Here is an 18,779-nt window from a genome sequence, read left to right as displayed (position 1 = left end):
TCTTGTCACCTCTGCCCAGACTCATCCTCATCTTCAGCTAAGACCATCTCATGACTTCTGCTGGGACAATTTCCTTGAGCCATCTCCTGTGGCACAAAGAACAAAAGACAGCCTCCTGCCCCTCCTGACCAGTGACCTGAGGCAGGGATATAGGTTTTAGTTCTCAAAAAGGGTGAGGGATTTTGAAAAGACAGAAAACATTTTCACCCTTTTTTTTTTTCTTCTTTTTCTTTTTCTTTTTCTTTTATTTCAGCATATTATGGGGGTACAGATGTTTAGGTTACGTATGTTGCCCTTGGTCCCCCCCCCCAAGTCCGTGTTTCCAATATGTCCATCCTTTGGGTGGTGCGCATTGCACTCCTTGTGTATACAAATACCCGTCCCCTCCTCCCTCCTCCCCCCTCCCCCCTGCCCAACATCCAATAGATGTTATTCTTATATGTGCATTTATGTGTTGATTAGTTAATACCAATTTGATGGTGAGTACAAATGGATCCCGTTCTGCTCTTGTGGTGCCCCACTTTGGATAATGGGCTTAAGTTTAATCCAGGAAAGTATAAGAGGTGCTAGATCACTGTCGTTTCTTATGATTGAGTAATATTCCATTGTAAACATATACCAAATTTTGATAATCCACTCATGGATTGACGGGCACTTCGGTTGTTTCCCTTTTTCAGGCCATTCTCTCTGCTACATATTCCCCACTATCAATTTTACCCTTCCATATCCATGGGAGGAGGGGCAACATCGTCATCAAACTATTTCCTGCTGAATTGGGGTGATGTTTTAGACGGAAGGTACAGATTTTCAGGAGAAAAGGGGTACAAGCAATAATTATAACCATTGAGGATTGACAAGGTGAAATGGACTGTTGCCTTGCACACAATGTCTGATACAGGTCTGGGTTAGAAAAGAAACATGAGACCTTGTGAGTGCAGAGCTATTAGTTGTGCCCTGTAGTGATCCAAGAGACTGGCTTCTGCAAATTCAGAAATGTACAGAAATACTTGTGCCAAACAAGGTTTAGGATAATATACCCAGCAGCAAGACAGATCAACGGAAGAGTCAATAGCCCCAGGAAATCTGCACTGAGGCGTTATCGTTGTCCCTCTATCCTATAGACAGAACCAAAAATGATTAGCAAAAATATCAACATTTTCTTTTTTTTTTTTTTTTTCCTTTTTCTCAAACAGATACTTTAGATCTCCTAAGGCTGGTTCCTCCACTGAGGGGTACACCTCTTTGCTTTGGTATGATGGACCCAAGGTTTCACTTCTGACAATTTTAACGCGGTGTGAGTTGTTAGAGGCACTTCATAGGGTCCCACTGACTTCTCTGCTTCCAACTGGGGCAGGGACCCAAAAGAGGCAAACTTATGTATAGTGATTAGCACCTGACCCATTCATTTGACATATTGTTTTACTTTATTCTCTTTTACTTATCGTTATATTAACATACTTACCATAGGATGCTAGGAAGGGTCTCTCATAAACTACTTTTTTTTAGGGGCTTAACTTAAACCTGCTTCTAAAAGGCTACCTTATCCAGAGGAGGGCAAGCAGTAATACCGTATCTCACTTTAGATGGGTTTCCTATATCAGTTCCAGGATGTATGTAATTTCTATTCTAGGTTTAGGGCTTTGGTTACATGTTGCGTTATCTCCACTACAAAGGAGGGTCCATTATCACTCTTGCAAAATGTCCGGGGCTCTTCGGAGTGTACTTCTGGGTCCTGTTGACAGTGGGGTGCCTGCTCGCATCGTTGCTTTGGGAGGAACTGCTGAGCCATCTCTGCAGCTGTCTGTCCACGGTGTCCATCACCAGCCCTCCACTCTCTATCTGCTCAGCCTCTTTCCCTGGACTGAACAGTATGCAGGCTTGCTGAGGCCTGAACTTCAAAGTGCAATGGCAGGCTCCTGTATACTTCAGGCCCTGGTATTCATCCAGCAGGAGCTTGATGCCCCCCACTCCCACCCCCAGGTGAGCTTCTGCCACTTCCTAAACAACCCCTGGTGCTCCTGCGGCTCGCCCAGGTCCACCCCTTGGGCCTGCTGTGACAAGTTTCTCAGCCACTGCTTATGTCTGGCTGCTTTACTGCCACCTGGCCCCTTCGCTGCTGCTTCCTGCCTGGCTTGGCTGGTGCTGGGGATGGGATGGTGGCCCAGGGAAGGGGCCCCTGGATGGGTTTTTAATGCAGAAGAAAGTGCCCTATTCTGGCAGGGGGGAGGGGGGGAAATGCCGCAAAGGGCATTTATTAGTAAAGAGGAGAAGCAAGCACCAGGATTTAATTAAGGTTGGAAGGGATAGGCTAACTCTAGTGTTTTGTGGAAATGCAGTTGGGTTTATCATCAAGACTGCCCTTATCTATAAAGTTGCTAGCCCAGGAGCCTTGAAGGGAAAAGATGAACACCAGCTGCTGGTCTTTTGGTTGTATATCTAGAAGGTCTAAACGAAAACCTCTTTTCTGAATTGGTTCTGAATGCTTTGTCCCAAAAGTCAGAAAATACCTTGTCAGTAAGGGACTTCTTTTTAAAGTTGTTTTGATATTGGACAGTGCCCCTGGCATTGAGTTGAGTTCAACATCAGAGGCATTAAAGTGGTCTGCTTGTACCCAAACACAGTGTCTCCAATTCAGCCTCTATATCGTGGGGTCAATGAGGACATCTAAGGCTCAATACACACAGTACTCTGTGGAAAGTATTGTCAATGCTTGGAAGAGAGCCCCGACAGAGAAAACATGGAAGTCAGGAATGATTATAGCATTGAAGATGCCATTGTTCTTATAGAAAAAAACTGTGAAAGCTATCAAGCCCCAAACAATAAATTCTGGTGGAGAAGATAGATGTTATGCATGACTTCACAGGATTTACAACAGAGCCAATCAGGGAAATCATGAAAGAGACTGCGGATATAGAAGAAAAGGTAGGGGGTGAAGGGTTTTAATAAGCATCTAGGAGAAATTGAGCTAATAGACACCAAACCACAGGAATTAACAGAAGATAACTTGATGGAGATGTGTGCTTCCAAACCAGTGCCAGATGGTGAGGAAGACTGCTTTTGACTTCTTTTACCACATGGACCCTTATCTGATATGGGCACTAAAACTGAAGCAAACGGTGGAAGAAGGGTTGATACGAAACAGAAACAGTTTTAGAGAAATGAAAAAGCAAAAAGTCAGGCATTACAGTGTATTTCCATAAAGTTACAGCAAGCATGCCTGCCTCTCCTGACTCACCTTCCACCTCCTCCTCAGCCTACTCATCCTGAAGAAAATGGGGTTAAAGACCCATTTCCACTTAATGAATAGTAAATATATTTTCTTTTCCTTGTGATTTTCTTAATAATAGTTCCTTTTCTCTAGCTTACTTTATTGTAAGACTGTAGTATGTAATACATATAACATACAAAATATGTTCTAATTGACTGTATATTATCAATGAGGCTTCCAGTGAACAGTAGTAGACTATTAGTAGTTAAGTTTTGGGGGAGTCAGAAGTTACACATGGATTTTCAACTGCACAGGGTGTCAGCTCCTCAATCCCCGTGTTGTTCAAAGATAAACTGTAACTTATTTGATGTTTTTATAAAATAAAAAGATAAAAAAATGAAAGTGAGCATCTTATTTCTTCCAAATCTAATGATTTGGTGTGTTATTGTTTTGTTACGGAAAATTATATAAATTTATGAAAAGTTATGAACATTTATGTAATGATAAAAGTTGAAAAGTATAAATTATTGTTTATTATATAAAATCATTGTGTATCACATTCTTAAGCCTTAAGAATGAATAACATTATTTTAAGGGAGGCATTAGAATTTAGAAGATAGCTTCTGTGGCTTCAAAGTATTTTGCATGTTCAGTTACAGTAGAAATGTAAATAGACCACACAACAACTTTATAAACCCAGATTACTCAGTTGTTAGGATTTTATTCACTTACTGCTTCTGAAGGCACTATAAATGCGACCTCCATTTTTAATAAAAGCAAAAACCCTGCCATACCTAACAGTTGATTGGTCATTGAAAGCTTTTCAACAATTCATCTTTGGTATTAGAAACGGTGATTTAAAGAATCAAAGATACTACTTAGTAGAATTCTCTCCTTAAATTGTGACGTCAGCTTATCAATTCTATTTGCCATGATTTTAATTTGTTTCTAACTTTAGGATAATCCCAGATTAATTCACAATTTCGAATAAATGTTGCCCTTATTTTCATTATTGAGACATTGTATTTGAGAAATTATTTTTTATCTTTGGAGGTATACTGAGCGTGTCAGTGATGAGAAACTTTAACTTTGTCTTTGGATTTTTTTTTAATAATGAAGGATATGTTGTACATTATGGCATTTCTCAGGCAAGTATTGTAGTGGTAAGTGATTAGGAAAAAAAAAGTCCTTATCATTTCAGGTTTTGAGATCACCATTGAACACCCACACACAGATGTAGTGAAATGTACCCAGCTAGTAAGAGGTAGGTGATCTTTGAAACTTTTTAAAGATAAGTATTAATGCTTTCTGTCATCTGTAATTGATTTGGATGCTATTTTGTTCTTCTAATCTTTTGTTGAGTTTTATTAAAATTAGGGGGAAATAACATTTTGAAGCATTATTTTTTAGTGTTCTACCTATTCATCTCTTCTATTGGTGGTTCTAGCTGGTGCATTAACTTCCTTTAAACTTATGTGAGAATCTCATTTCACTAAAAAATTGTAGGGCTTCCAAATACTAGTACTCTCTCCATCCCCCATTGGGTTTGCCAGTCCCATTTCAGTTAATATTTAAGACGTAGACCATTACTGCATAGGTATAGACAATAATGTTAATCTGGGGTTTATGTCAAACTTTGACTCATTGAAAAGTAATAACAGTTGAAGAATTTTGAGGCCAACCTCAGATGTTTCAGATAAAAATTGCCTTTGTTAGCAGATTTGTCATTTTTGGAAATGTTTTACCCATGTTCATTTGAACAAAATTGATTTAATACATTTTTAAAAGTTCTTTAGCATTACTAAAAGTGGTTTCCTTTTTGTGTATAATGGGGAAATAATTACAAAGCATGCTACATATAGTTTGTGATGTGCCTGTTAAGCTAACTCTTGTGAACAGGAGTACAAAGTTCTTGTATTATTGCTTTACTGCTTGTAAAGTATGTGATATGACATTTTTCTACCCTTATTAATGAATCCTATGTATCTGTTGTATCTCTACAAATATTTTTTTACACAGTTGCATGTTGTGCTGCTTCTTACTTCTACTTTCCTGTTTGCCGTATGAAGCATATTCATAGCAACCAGTTGGGACCTTTAGTGTGCCATTTTCTGTTACTTTCTTTTTGAAAAGGAAATTTTGCAGTTTCATTCTTTTACCATCAGTTTTTTTTAGGTTTATCCTAAACAAAATGGGTAAGGTTTTTGAAAGCCTTATTTTATTTTTAGTAGTTACCTAAATATTCTCACATTTTTTCATTCTAAATTGAATTCATTTTATTCCTACATAGCATTTTAGTATATTAATGGCTACATTTAAAAAAAAAAGATTGTCTAATAGAACAGTGCCCTTAAGAACTAGACTTCTAAAAATCCAATTATATTTTTTGGTCCTACTAGCACAGGTTATCATTTGTAAACTAGAGCGTATTTAATTGTGGTTCCTATTCTTCATGGGTGGATGAATATTTTTTATAGTGCATTCTCACCCCCAGTATCACAATATAGTATAGAATTGTATCAATAACTAGTTGTAGATGTTGAATTAAGGAAAAAAGCTTAGAATAGTTTTGTTTTCCTGAAAGCTTTAAAAGGGTAAGCTAAGCTTTGTAAGAATAATAGAGAGCCATATAATTAAGTTACTAGTTTTTTGTGGGGTTTTTGTTTGGTTTTTTTTTTTTTGAGAGACAGGGTCTTTACTGTGTCACGCAGGCTGGAATGCAGTGGTGTGATCATAGCTCACTGCAGTCTCGAACACCTGAGCTCAAGTGCTCCACTCACCTTGGTCTCTCAAGTAGCTAGGAATACAGGTGTGCACCCCCATGCCCGGCTAATTTTTTTTTTTTTTTTTTGTAGAGACAGGGTCTCACTATGTCACTTAGGCTGGTCTGGAACTCCTGGGCTCAAGCGATCCTCCTGGGCCTCTGCCTCCCAAAGCACTGGGGTTACAGGCATGAGCCACTGTGCCCAGCCAGAAACATATTAGTTGAAGGAAAATGTTGGTATATGTTAAAAAATATATCACTTATGTATATTAACTTAGTAGGAAATAAAACTGGTTTTTCAGATTAATGTGAAATTTGAATTGGCTTCTTTAAATTCTTTATCAAAATTTAGTATTTTTTTGTACATGTTCTACATCTAAAGAATCTAAACACATGAAGTCAGTTTGTTTAAAAAATTAAATAGTAAATTTTAAAACATTTACAAAAACTACAGATTGGATATATCATCCAAAACAAAATATTTAAATCTGATTTTTTTGTTGTAATTGTTTGAAATGTGACTGATTCTTAAATTTGAGTACAAACCATACATATATTTAACATCATTTTGTCTGACTAACATTTCGGGTAACTGCAGTTTACATCTCACTCCATTTAAAAGATGGTCTTTCGTGTTTGTTGTCTTTTTTTTTTTCCTTTGCTCTATTACAACTTTCAACTAACAAAACATTTCCTCTCCATTCTTCTCTTTTGCACAGTAACTGTTTGTAGATTATTGAATTTAGATACATTCCTGGGTGAAAACTGCTATGGCAATTTAAAATTATTTTTTCTTCTCTACATATTTTGATTCTTGGGAGGGGTAAATACATTTGATTTCTGTAAAGTCCTTCCCCCCCCACCCCCGCCCCGGAGGTGAGAAAGTTAATGCTACCTTGCTACAGAATTGGCTAATGTCATTTTACAGGGACCTTTCACTTCTGTGATTTCTCCTTCCCTCCCCACCAGGAAAGAATGCCATACTTAAGTCACACTGCCTCCAAGACATCTGATGCTTTGACACTCTTCCTTAGCACAGCTCTGCTAAGCCCAAATCCCTTTTGTAGAACCTTTATGTTGATGATCCACATGGGGCAGCAGGGATTACAGGTGCCATGAATGAACAATAGGAGGGGGAAGAAATGTGAGGGATGTTAGAGAGGGGTGGAGATGAGGTGAACTGATCCTAGGTGAGCGGAGGGGAAAGGTATGTCAGTGACTGTAATGTAATTGGAGAAAAAAGGAAAACTATAACAAGGGGAAACTGTTTTCAGTGTCTTAATTAAGAAGCTAGTTAAAAATTTCTTTTCTGTTGGGGGACCAGTGTTGAAGCATTCTGATCCCCCTAGAGTACCCATATCTTTTCTAAGTGTTATCTTTAATTGGATTCTATAACTAAAAAAATATAATAATGCAGTGGAGCTTCTTGTATCTACACCCTTAATGCTGTTTCTTGGTTATTTATTCACTGTTGATGCTTAATAGCATGATGAAAAACTGAGCATTTGTGCTCTGAATTTTGGGGGGTGGGGGTTTGGTTTGTTTTATTTTGGTGGAAGTATTTAAGCCAACTTAAATATGATGACTGAGGATTAAGTCTGGCAGGCAACTCTTTGTATTTTGTATTAGACTTCAAAATCTTTTCTTCTTCTTCTTCTTCTTTTTTTTTTTAAATCCAGGAGAATGCTTTATTGCAACTTTTAGCTGACTAGATGCTTAACTTAGTAACAAGTTTAGCCCTTGTAACTGGCTAGCTAAAAGCAATCGGCTTGTTTCTCAGATCTTTGGGGGATAGCAAGAAACATTTGAGTGAATGTTGTTGAAGATTTTCAGTAGTATAGAAAATGATGGCGCTCTTGTGATATTTGTAAGTAGTAAGTAAAATTTACTTTTTGTGTACAAATCTTTGAAGTTTTTGTTGTGTTGAGAACTTTTTGATGGTTGCATGTTAAAGCTGATAGTATTGTCTTCGTTTTTTTTTCTTTTCTTACAGCAAGCAAGGATTTGGCACAGACATCCTATTTCATGGCTACCAACAGGTTGTTATCCTGACCCTCTTTGTTGCACTGTTGTAGCACACTATAGCTTCCTTTAATGCAGGGCCCCCTCAATGTGTCTCTTACCCTTGTTGCAACAGGAGACTGGACCATCTACTGTGGTGGTACCTTCCTGTTTGCTTTGCGGTGTATTGTACAAGGGACTTTGGGCACAGAGGGGTTAAATGCACAATGTGAAGTGTAGTGGTGCTTTCTGATGACATATTCTCGATTTGTGAGTGCATAAGTCTAAAATTGGTAGCCTGAATAGCAGCTAAAGATTACAAAGAGCTAAACTTAACGTAGAAATTCGAGCAACTTGGTAAGTATAAAGCTATTTTTAGTTTACAATTATAGTTAAATGACAATTTTTTTAAATTTCACATTGATCCAATCTTAACTTTAAAATAATCATTAAAGTTTTTTAATAAATAAAATTTATATAACTTGGGATTTTTTCCATATAATACCCATTAGTAGTAAATTAGAAGTAGTCAAATCCTATCAGTGCCTGGATTTACATAAATACAATTTTTACTTAAAAAAAACCTTACTTCCTTTTCAGTGTATGTAAAGCACAAAAATGGTATGTGTTTATGGCTGATCAGTTAACATTTTCATCAATTTTGAAACTGAACTGGAAGAATAGTTTTAAGGAGCCTTTAATCTAATATATAATTCTGTTCTAGATTGATTATATTAATGATTTAAATTTGTTTTTTAAGTGGGTCACTGGGGAGAAGGAGACCAAACCAGCTTTGTGTGGTCCTTAATTTCTTGTGACACTGATAACCTTTATTTACAATTTTGGATTGGCAAATACCAATATATTTTCTCAGATGTTTATTGTTGGGATTTAAGCTCTATCACTAGTAATTCTGAGCAAAAAAAACCAAAATCTTAAATTTTCAAACTTCAGTTATAAAAGGGTAGTTTAGATGATTCATGCCCAATATTTGGTATATAGTGGGAGGAGAAAAGGGTACTGTTTTTGTACTATTTAGCAACAGTAGGCCTTGAAGCTCTTTGGTGAAAGGTAAGTTTTCTTTGTGGCTTTGTTGAAAAGAAGGCAAAAGTTTACTTACATAGATGTGTGTTAAATTCTCTTTGTTTTACTAGAGAATTATGCCTTTTTTAAGCCACATCAAATGGTACAGTCCCTGATTATAATGTGACATTGAAATTACTTTGTCAATTTTACAAATAGTCCTTTTCTTTACATTTTTACTGTGATGTTACACAAGAAACAAAAATACCACAAAAAGCTTAAAGTGTTACATATAGTGATTGTTGCAAATATATGATCTTCCCCTCCTTTATAAAATACTTTGAATTTAGTTGAAAAAACAAAATTTAAAAATATTAATTTTAATAATTAATTAGTGTTAGTAAAATATTAATATAATACTCCAGCATGTGAAGGTGAAAGGAATGTTCATAATCTAGCTTTTTTAGTATTAGAATTTTATAACTGTTAGCTTTTAATTTAATAAGGTTTTATACTCTAGACTTAAAACCTTTATAATTTTAATTTTGCTCTAATCTTATTGGCAAATGTTTTTCTTTGTTTTACATATTTGAATTTCTGTGGCTCTTCATTTTCAAACCTGCTGTACAACAGTCTGCATCTTACAACGTTCTGTCTTCAGTACAAACCAACAGTGATAGCATGTGTATGCATTCATTTGGCTTGCAAATGGTCCAATTGGGAGATTCCTGTGTCAACTGATGGAAAGCATTGGTGGGAATATGTCGATCCTACAGTTACACTAGAATTATTAGATGGTAAGTAGAGAAAAGTAATCTTTTTTTACATTAGAAATATTTCCTAAACTTTTTATTATGGAAAAATTCTATCTACTCCTTTATAGGTTTGAAAAACTAAATTCTCATATACTCATTGCCCACCTGACCAGTTAGCAGTTCTGGCCACTCCAACACACACACACACACACACACTCCAGTTTTTTAATGCTAATTCGAAATAACATTTCATCTATTAATATTTTAGTTTGTATTTCAAAAGACAAGGACTCTTTAAAAACATAAATGTAATTTCATTTTAACAGTTTGACAGTAAAAAGTATAATTACACAATCAAATGAACACGATGAAAATAAGAATTTGTTAGCCTAAAGAAAAACCCTAGTTCAATGTGTATTAACCATGACTGAGTATCTAAAGCCCTTTCCGGACTTTTCAGAGAAATACGATTTAGAATTCTGTAGGACAAGAATGCCTATTTAAAGTATGCTAATTCTGTTGAGTTTTAAATATTGTAGACTCAAAGTTGGATGTTAACGGGCTTTTTGGAATATTTCCTACTCTGTAGTGCATTGTTACCTTGCATTATTAAATATGAATATACAACAAAAACTTGGGGGTATGAGTTCTGTAGATTATAAGCCTGTAATTTGGGAATTTTGATAAGAAAGAAACTTTTCCAGTTGAGAAATAAAAGAAGCTGGCCAGAGATGGGAGATTCTTGGGATATACAAACATTTTAACCATGCACTGTAGATTTCAGAAAGGAACTAGGTAACACTTCTTCTGTAATAGGTACACCTAAACTGACATGTCAGGTTTTTAGCTTTTGCGGGGGGCCAGTACTTTTCATAGCTCCCTTTACAAAATTGAGGTTAATTGGAAAACAGAATTCACTTTTATTGCTCTTGGGAACATCTGTTACATTGAGAGACCTGAGTAGCTTTGAAATGTGGTCTTACAGTAAAATCTTTAAGATAGAAGTCTGCACCCTTTTTTGTGAAGGACCAAAGGGTAATGGATTTGTGGGCCGTAAACTCTCTGTTGCAGCTACAGAACTCTACCATTGTATCTGGAAAGCAGCCATAAGCAATTTATGAATGAATAAGTATGACTGTGTTCCAGGAAAACTGTTGATAAAAACAGGCGGCAGCCATCTTTGGCCAACTGGCCATCATTTCCTACTCCTGTTGTGTAAAATATGATTCATTGTTGGATCTGTTTATTTTCTAATTTTTTATCTTTTTTGAAAACTTGCCTCAAGATTATATATCTCATGCCATATTATTGCTGCATGATTGGCTGTTTTCTTTGAATTGGCAGGTGCTTTTCAAAGTTTATTTAGAGGGAAGAAAATCTTCAATGAGTTGAAATGATATCTTCTAAAAACCATGGGGCCTTTTTGATTTGTTTTTATCTATTCTGTAGCTTAAAAATTCAGATTATGTATGCCACTGTTTTATCTTAGTAGTTAATAGGTTAAGATTAGGTAGGCATAATCTTAAAAATAGTTTATATACATAGTGCTAAAGTAAAGCTTACAAAAAAATAATCTGTCTTTTATCCTGCTTTTAGGTCATAGGTGAAGTTTTGTGTTTTATGGAGATTTTTTGACACAACAGGAGCTACTTTCGTTTTGAAAAAGCTCAGGTTCATTATTCATTTGGAGATCAATAGAATAGGAATCTTGGAAAACTTAATACAGTTAAGACTTTTAGCACATTATTATAGCAGCTTTTTTTTATGTTTTGATCACAAAAATCATCTAAAATTTAAGATAGATATATCTGAATTTTAGTGTGATATCTGAAGTAAAATAGTTGAGTTAATGACTGTGTTCCAGAAAAAAACACTGGCTTGGGCTGGGCGTGGTGGCTCACGCCTGTAATCCTAGCATTTTGGGAGGCCGAGGCAGTAGGATCGCTTGAGCCCAGGAGTTTGAGGTTGCTGTGAGCTAGCATGATGCCACGGCACTCTAGCCCAGGCAACACAGTGAGACTCTGTCTCAAAAAAAAAAAAAAAAAACATTGGCTTGGACATTAACTTTGAGGGAGATGGGCCTCTATTTTAGGTATCATACTGTGGTTTTTGTACACGCAGCTAATTATTTACAGTAGCAGATTATTTGACAGTCTTTTGTTCCTCTGCTATAAAATTTAATGGAGTAGGATATTTAAAAGAAAAACAAAGGTTACATTTTGTGTACCAGATTTTGGCCCAGGAAGTTGATGTGCATTTAGTGCTTGATAACCAAACTGTTAAAGAAATTGAGTCAAAACAATTTCTTGCTAATGTTAGAACGAAAAATGCCTTGTATTTGCTACATTTACTAGTTTCAAGCAGAAAAGTAGTCTTTTTTTCCAATGAGGAAGTGGAGGTCCAGGCATTAGATTTTCTTTCATCCAAACTGGATCAAAAATCTCATGAGACTTTAGCAGGGAATAGTCATGAAATTGTCAAGAAAGTTACATCTTGAAAAATTAATGCTTAGATTTTGGTTGGGAGTGGGTGGGTAATTATTAGCACACTGTTTTCCGGACTAGTTTTGGATAGTGATCACACTTGTAGACATATAATGCTGTAGAATTTTTGCATGTTCTTTGCTTTCTTGAGACAAACTATTTTGTTGTCATTGTCAGTCTTAGCATTTGCTTAGAATAGTTTATATAAAGGAATTTACTGTTTACTAAAAAATAATTAATGCATCTGTAGTGTCTACTGACAGAGGTTCCCTCCAGCATTGGGGTCCAGTTGGCATTATTAATATCAGTTGGTATTCTAACTCACTCGACTAATTAATACTTGTCTTGAGACTGGCAGGTAACTGTTAGTGACACTGTTTTGGGGTATAAAACCATAATTCATCATAACCACACCACTTTGGAAAAGTGGATTATCTCATTGTAATCTTAAATTTTAAGAAAACTGATATAAAATTATGACCAGAGCAATTTACTAGTATGTTAATAGTGTTGATTGTTAGGAAATATAAGTGGAGGAATTTTTTTCAGTTGCAAAGTAGTATAGAGTTTCTGTATATCCTTCACCCAGCTTCTTCTGGTGTTAACATCTTATATAACAATATGTTATGAAACTAGGAAATTAATGATAATACAATATATTAACTAAACCACAGATTTTATTCAAAGTTCCATATTTTTCCATTCCAGAATCCCATGTTCCGTTTAGTTGACATGTCCCTTTAGTTTCCTCCAATCTGTGACAGTTCTTCAATCTTTTCTTGTCTTTTATGACATTGACACTTTGAAGAATAATCACCAGTTAATTTTATAGAATATTCCTCAATTGGGGTTTGTTTAATGTTTTCTCATTATGAGATTGAAGTTACATTTTTAGCAAGAATACTATAGAATTAGATTGTGTCCTGCTTGGCGCATCAGATCAAGGGGTGTAACGTTGATACAACAAGTGATCATGGTTGACATCACTGGTAATGTCAACAATGATCACTTGGTTAAAGTGGTATCTGCTGGGTTTCTCTACTATAAAGTTATTTTTCTCTTGGTAATTAATAAATTTCTTGGGGAAGATATGTTGGGAATATACAAATTTCCTTTTTCCTCAAACTTTTGTCCACTAATTTTAAAGAATCCATTGACGGATCTTGTCTGCAACAAGAATTACTGTGTTGTTTGCATAATTGGAGATTTTTTTTATCTGAGAGGGTATTTTTAATGCTACTAAATTTTCCAGAGATTCTAATTAAGCAAGTAAATCAGGGAAAAAAGTAATTGTTCAAAAGGGATTTGCTTTCAGAATTGTATCTACTTCTATATACACTACAGTTTGAATAGGAGAGTAAAAGTGAGGTAGATGAACTCTTATGGTCCCTTTTTAATATGCCCGTTTAAGAGAAATTTAAATCCTAAAGGCACCTTCTAAGTTTTAAATTTAAATTTTATTTTTAGAGCTAACACATGAGTTTCTACAAATATTGGAGAAAACGCCTAGTAGGTTGAAGAGGATTCGAAACTGGAGGGTAAGAGAATTGGCAGGATTTAACAATTATATAGCTAACCAATTTGAATTTTTGTGGTTAAATAGTCTTTTCAATATTCCTAAATACAGTGTATCATAAGCCACATATATATTCAACTAGTGTGTCCAGTGGATTTTGCTAAAGTATATTATATTCACAGTCATTATGACAGAAATATTCTCTTCATTTTACAAATGGGAAACTAAAGCCTAGACAAGTTAAATTACTTTCTAAAATACTGGGCTAGGATTTAACTTGTTTCTAACTATAAAACCAGTGTTTTCAACTTTTTATAGCCTTCTGTTGTAACTCTAAATAAGACATTTATTTACTGGCAACATAAAACCTTGATCCCCAGGTGATTTTACTTCCATAATATTTAATATAGAATCTTTGTAAACAAAGAAATTTGTATTAAATTCCTTTGCTGTCATCGCTTCTTTTGTGTTTTATTTTAATAGGCAAATCAGACGGGTAGGAAACCAAAAGTAGATGGACAAGTGTCAGAGACACCACTTCCTTGTTCATCTTTGGTCCAGAATTCCATTTTAGTAGATAGTGTCACTGGTGTGCCTACAAACCCAAATTTTCAGAAACCATCTACATCAGCATTCCCTGCTCCAGTACCTCTAAATTCAGGAAATATTTCTGTTCAAGACAGCCATACATCTGATAATTTGTCAATGCTAGCAACAGGAATGCCAAGTACCTCATATGCTTTGTCATCACACCAGGAATGGCCTCAACATCAAGAATCAGCAAGGACAGAACAGATATATTCACAGAAACAGGAGACATCTTTGTCTGGTAGCCAGTACAACATCAACTTCCAGCAGGGACCTTCTATATCGCTACATTCAGGATTACATCACAGACCTGACAAAATTTCTGATCATTCTTCTATTAAGCAAGAGTATACTCATAAAGCAGGGGGCAGTAAACACCATGGGCCAATTTCTGCTACTCCTGGAATAATTCCTCAGAAAATGTCATTAGATAAATATAGAGAAAAACGTAAGCTAGAAACTCTTGATCTTGATGTAAGGGATCATTATATAGCTGCCCAGGTAGAACAGCAACACAAACACGTGCAGTTACAGGCAGCCAGCAGCAGTTCTGTAACTTCTCCCATTAAAATGAAAATTCCCATCACAAATCCTGAAAAACCTGAAAAATACATGGCAGATAAAAAGGAAAAGAGTGGATCACTGAAGTTAAGGATTCCAATACCACCCACTGATAAAAGCGCCAGTAAAGAAGAACTGAAAATGAAGATAAAAGTTTCCTCCTCAGAAAGACACAGCTCTTCTGATGAAGGCAGTGGGAAGAGCAAGCACTCAAGCCCGCATATTAGCAGAGACCATAAGGAGAAGCACAAGGAGCATCCTTCAAACCGCCACCACGCCAGCAGTCACAAGCATTCCTACTCACATAGTGGCAGCAGCAGCGGTGGCAGTAAACACAGTGCTGATGGACTACCACCCACTGTTTTGAGGAGTCCTGTTGGCCTGAGCAGTGATGGCATTTCCTCTAGTTCCAGCTCTTCAAGGAAGAAGCTGCATATCAATGATGCGTCTCACAACCATCACTCCAAAATGAGCAAAAGTTCCAAAAGTTCAGGTAGTTCATCTAGTTCTTCCTCCTCTGTTAAGCAGTATATATCCTCTCACAACTCTGTTTTTAACCATCCCTTACCCCCTCCTCCCCCTGTCACATACCAGGTGGGCTACGGACATCTCAGCACCCTCGTGAAACTGGACAAGAAGCCAGTGGAGACCAACGGTCCTGATGCCAATCACGAGTACAGTACAAACAGCCAGCATATGGACTACAAAGACACATTCGACATGCTGGACTCGCTGTTAAGTGCCCAAGGAATGAACATGTAATAATTTGTTTAGGTCGATTTTTCCTTTACTTTTTTTAATTTAAAAATTGTTAGAATGGAAAAATTCTTCCTGATATAGCAGTGGTAACACCTGCTGTTGCTGCCACTGCCTCAACATTTGTAAGTGCTGCTTTATTCTTCATTCTGAAAAGAAGAGATTATAGTAAACAAGTCTTTATCTCCACATATGATAGTGTTATAAATACTGTAAAAGCATGGAAGGTGCAACACTCAGTATTTCTACAATTGCAGCTAAGAACATTAGGATGAATGGCTGGCTGCTTCTAGGAATATAAGATGCCTCAAGCATTCATTATTTATAATTTGAATACTGTAGCTATTTTTTGTTGCTTGGCTTTTGAATGAGTGTAAATTGTTTTCTTTTGTGTATTTATACTTGTATGTATGATTTGCATGTTTCAATGATAAAGGGATAAAACAGTATACTGATAACTGTTTACAAGAGAGTGGAGAAAAATGTACATACATTTTTGTATGTTTAGATATTACCATAAATACTCAGGATTGGAGCTGCTTGTAAGTATAACAATATACAGAATAACTTTATTTTATCTTGTCAGAGTCCATCACTAATCTAAAACAAAGGTGGCACTTTTTTATGTTAACCTTAAACTCTAGGCCTTACTGGAAGCCACTGATGGGGGACACTTCACTACCAGATGGGTATGCAGTGCCACAGATGGTCATTTACACCGTGAGGCACTGAACTTTTGCCTTCAGAGGTTCTGACCAGATTGGCTGCTGAAATAGCCCCTAAACTTTCTGAAGGCTTGAAGAGGAAAGAATAAAGTTTACATACTCTTGATGTGAAGTGCATTTAAGTGTTTGTTGGCTTGTTGCAGTACTATAAAATAGAGCTGTTAATAATGGTTACGTGGATTACTGTGATTTGAAAACTAAATTCACAAAAACTTACATAGTAAAGAATCAGTATGTTCTTTCCTTAAAGAACTTAACACTACATATTTTAACAATAAACAGGGATCACTTTTCCTTTAACATTCAGAATGACACTATATTCTTAAATATATTCCTCCCCTAAAGTGTGTTTGTGTGTGATGCCATATTTCTTTTTCAGGTAAATGCAGTCTTCCTTATAAAAATGAAATTAAACCTATGCTCTCTCTTTTATATTCTAACAATAATAAAAAAAGAAAAGATCACTGACTGTGCATTGTACCTGTATTTATAGCTTATGGTTATTATCAGGAAGGTCTAAGAAAAAAAAAAGCCTCCCAGGCGAACCACTAGTGGGGGTTTTAGATTTGTTTGCACATATCAGTATATTTCTGTTGAGGTAAAGTTTGCACAGTCATCTGACTTCTGATCAAACAATAGACTTTAACTTGTTTCAGTTTTGTCTTAAACACCAGTAACATGGCTCTTGTTTATCAGCTAAGCTTGAATTTATCCTGTGGTAAATCTTTGAGCTGTTGCGTATCTTTGAGATGGGTTGGATTCAACTTCTGTTGAGCTGAAAACTGTCTTAATTTTTCCTCTGTGTATATGAATTATTTTTGTTACAAAGCCACTGATATGTGCACAATTGTAATTTTACTCAAGTTTGTTGCAGTTGTAAATATTAGAGAGTTTAATCTCGTGCTCTACTTTTATTTAGCAATTACCTAATTTGCCAGTAGCTTTATAATTTTCTTAAGTTAATTGTTTATTATTTTGTCAATGTTATTTGAACTTGGGATACTAGGAGCCTCTTTCTAGGGACTTTGCCTAGCTAGCATGTCCTAACGTTTGTTCTTGTCTTGCATAACTTTAGTAATCTTTGTCATTATGTGTAACTTTGTTGCTCTGTATGGCATAATATTGTATCCATAAACATGGTGATTTTAATCAATTATACCAATTTTGATCAGTGGTACATAATCCAAGGACTAGTATAGAATTAAGCTGAGTGCAAGGTGAGGGAGGGAAGGGTTTTCTTGGTAATTTAGATGTGAAACCTCTACAGAGCTATCATGTGAAACTACATAGGGTGGTTGTGCTACTGTATAATTGGGGACGATAATACCAGGAATTTTAATAAGATTTTGTAAAGAATATTCAGAAAAGTAGTGAATTTATTTTCAGTAGACATAGAAAACAATGTGAATATTTAAGGTCTGTGACTATAGTTAAACTTCACTAAGAATTTGCAGAATTGTTTTGAGGATGTGGGAATAAAGGTAATTTTGTTGAATCTTTATTGGTGCTAATGATGGACAGTTAAAAAGATAGCTAGTGTATATTGTTATGGGTCAGTACTTATTAGTACTTCCAAAATTGAATTTGAAATGCTATGTATTCACTTTTCACTCTGTAAATGTAATTCTTTACAATGACTTTATTTATTAAAGGGCAGCCAGTTGTAATTTTTACAGGATTGTGTGAGCTATTCAAACTCTTTAATCTCTGAACAGGATATTAAGCTTCCAAAACCACAATGGGGATAAATATGGAAATCCTTTTAAGTTTCATTTCCATTAAAGGAAAACCCTTATAATTCATATTACTATGAATTTGCTTTAACTATCTCATTTGCATAAGATAGTTCGTCCGCGTGGTCCCGTTAGGCTCTACCAAAGAAAAAGACTCTGATGAATGGACATTATTACTGTGAGTCTTCTTGTAAGTAGCCATAAGTAAACCAAAATAGTATCATCAAATTTAGATATGAAATTCCACATGTGCAAAATACTGTTAAGGTGATACATTTTGATGAGATTTTTTTAAATATTTGAAATATTAAAAAGCATTATCTTTAAACATCCTATAAAAGAGTGATTCATTTTTAAGTTGTGTTTTCCCTAGATCACAGATTTGTTACCTTTATGCAGAAACACATTGCAAAGAAATGCTTTACTTCTACCTCTTCCAACTAATTTCCCAATATTGAGCTATGTCCCCATAAATATTTGCCTTAGCTATTTTAAAATATATTTTCAGAGCCAAAGCAAAGGGGTGTTTATTCACAGAAACATTCTCGGAGGCCTATTTAACAGAACTGGTGATGGTATCCTTTGGTGGTAAGACTTTGCAATGTTCCTACTTGGAGGTATTTAAATACTGAAAAGGCATGTAGTCAGCCCTAAGTTTATATCTTT

At 35.6% G+C, this 18,779-nt stretch overlaps 1 protein-coding gene across 2 annotated transcripts in view; it reads left to right on the top strand.

Annotated features, from left to right (window-relative positions):
- Positions 1 to 18,053, top strand: part of CCNT2 (cyclin T2) — a 43,572-nt gene extending 25,519 nt beyond the window's left edge. Inside the window, exons 5-10 of one of the 2 annotated variants that reach the window (XM_012650536.1) lie at positions 4,410 to 4,472; positions 7,966 to 8,011; positions 9,630 to 9,793; positions 13,702 to 13,772; positions 14,234 to 15,392; positions 15,494 to 18,053. In XM_012650536.1, the coding sequence (XP_012505990.1) occupies positions 4,410 to 4,472; positions 7,966 to 8,011; positions 9,630 to 9,793; positions 13,702 to 13,772; positions 14,234 to 15,392; positions 15,494 to 15,561 (1,571 nt within the window). In that variant the 3' untranslated portion in view covers positions 15,562 to 18,053. Of the gene's footprint in view, positions 1 to 4,409; positions 4,473 to 7,965; positions 8,012 to 9,629; positions 9,794 to 13,701; positions 13,773 to 14,233 lie in introns of both variants that reach the window. The other variant, XM_012650534.1, reaches the window with a different exon arrangement.
- The last annotated feature ends 726 nt before the right edge of the window (positions 18,054 to 18,779 follow it).

The sequence above is a fragment of the Propithecus coquereli genome, unplaced genomic scaffold (genome assembly GCF_000956105.1).
Source record: "Propithecus coquereli isolate 6110/MARCELLA unplaced genomic scaffold, Pcoq_1.0 Scaffold33, whole genome shotgun sequence".
NCBI lineage: Eukaryota > Metazoa > Chordata > Mammalia > Primates > Indriidae > Propithecus > Propithecus coquereli.
This window is presented reverse-complemented; position numbering and strand designations above follow the sequence as displayed.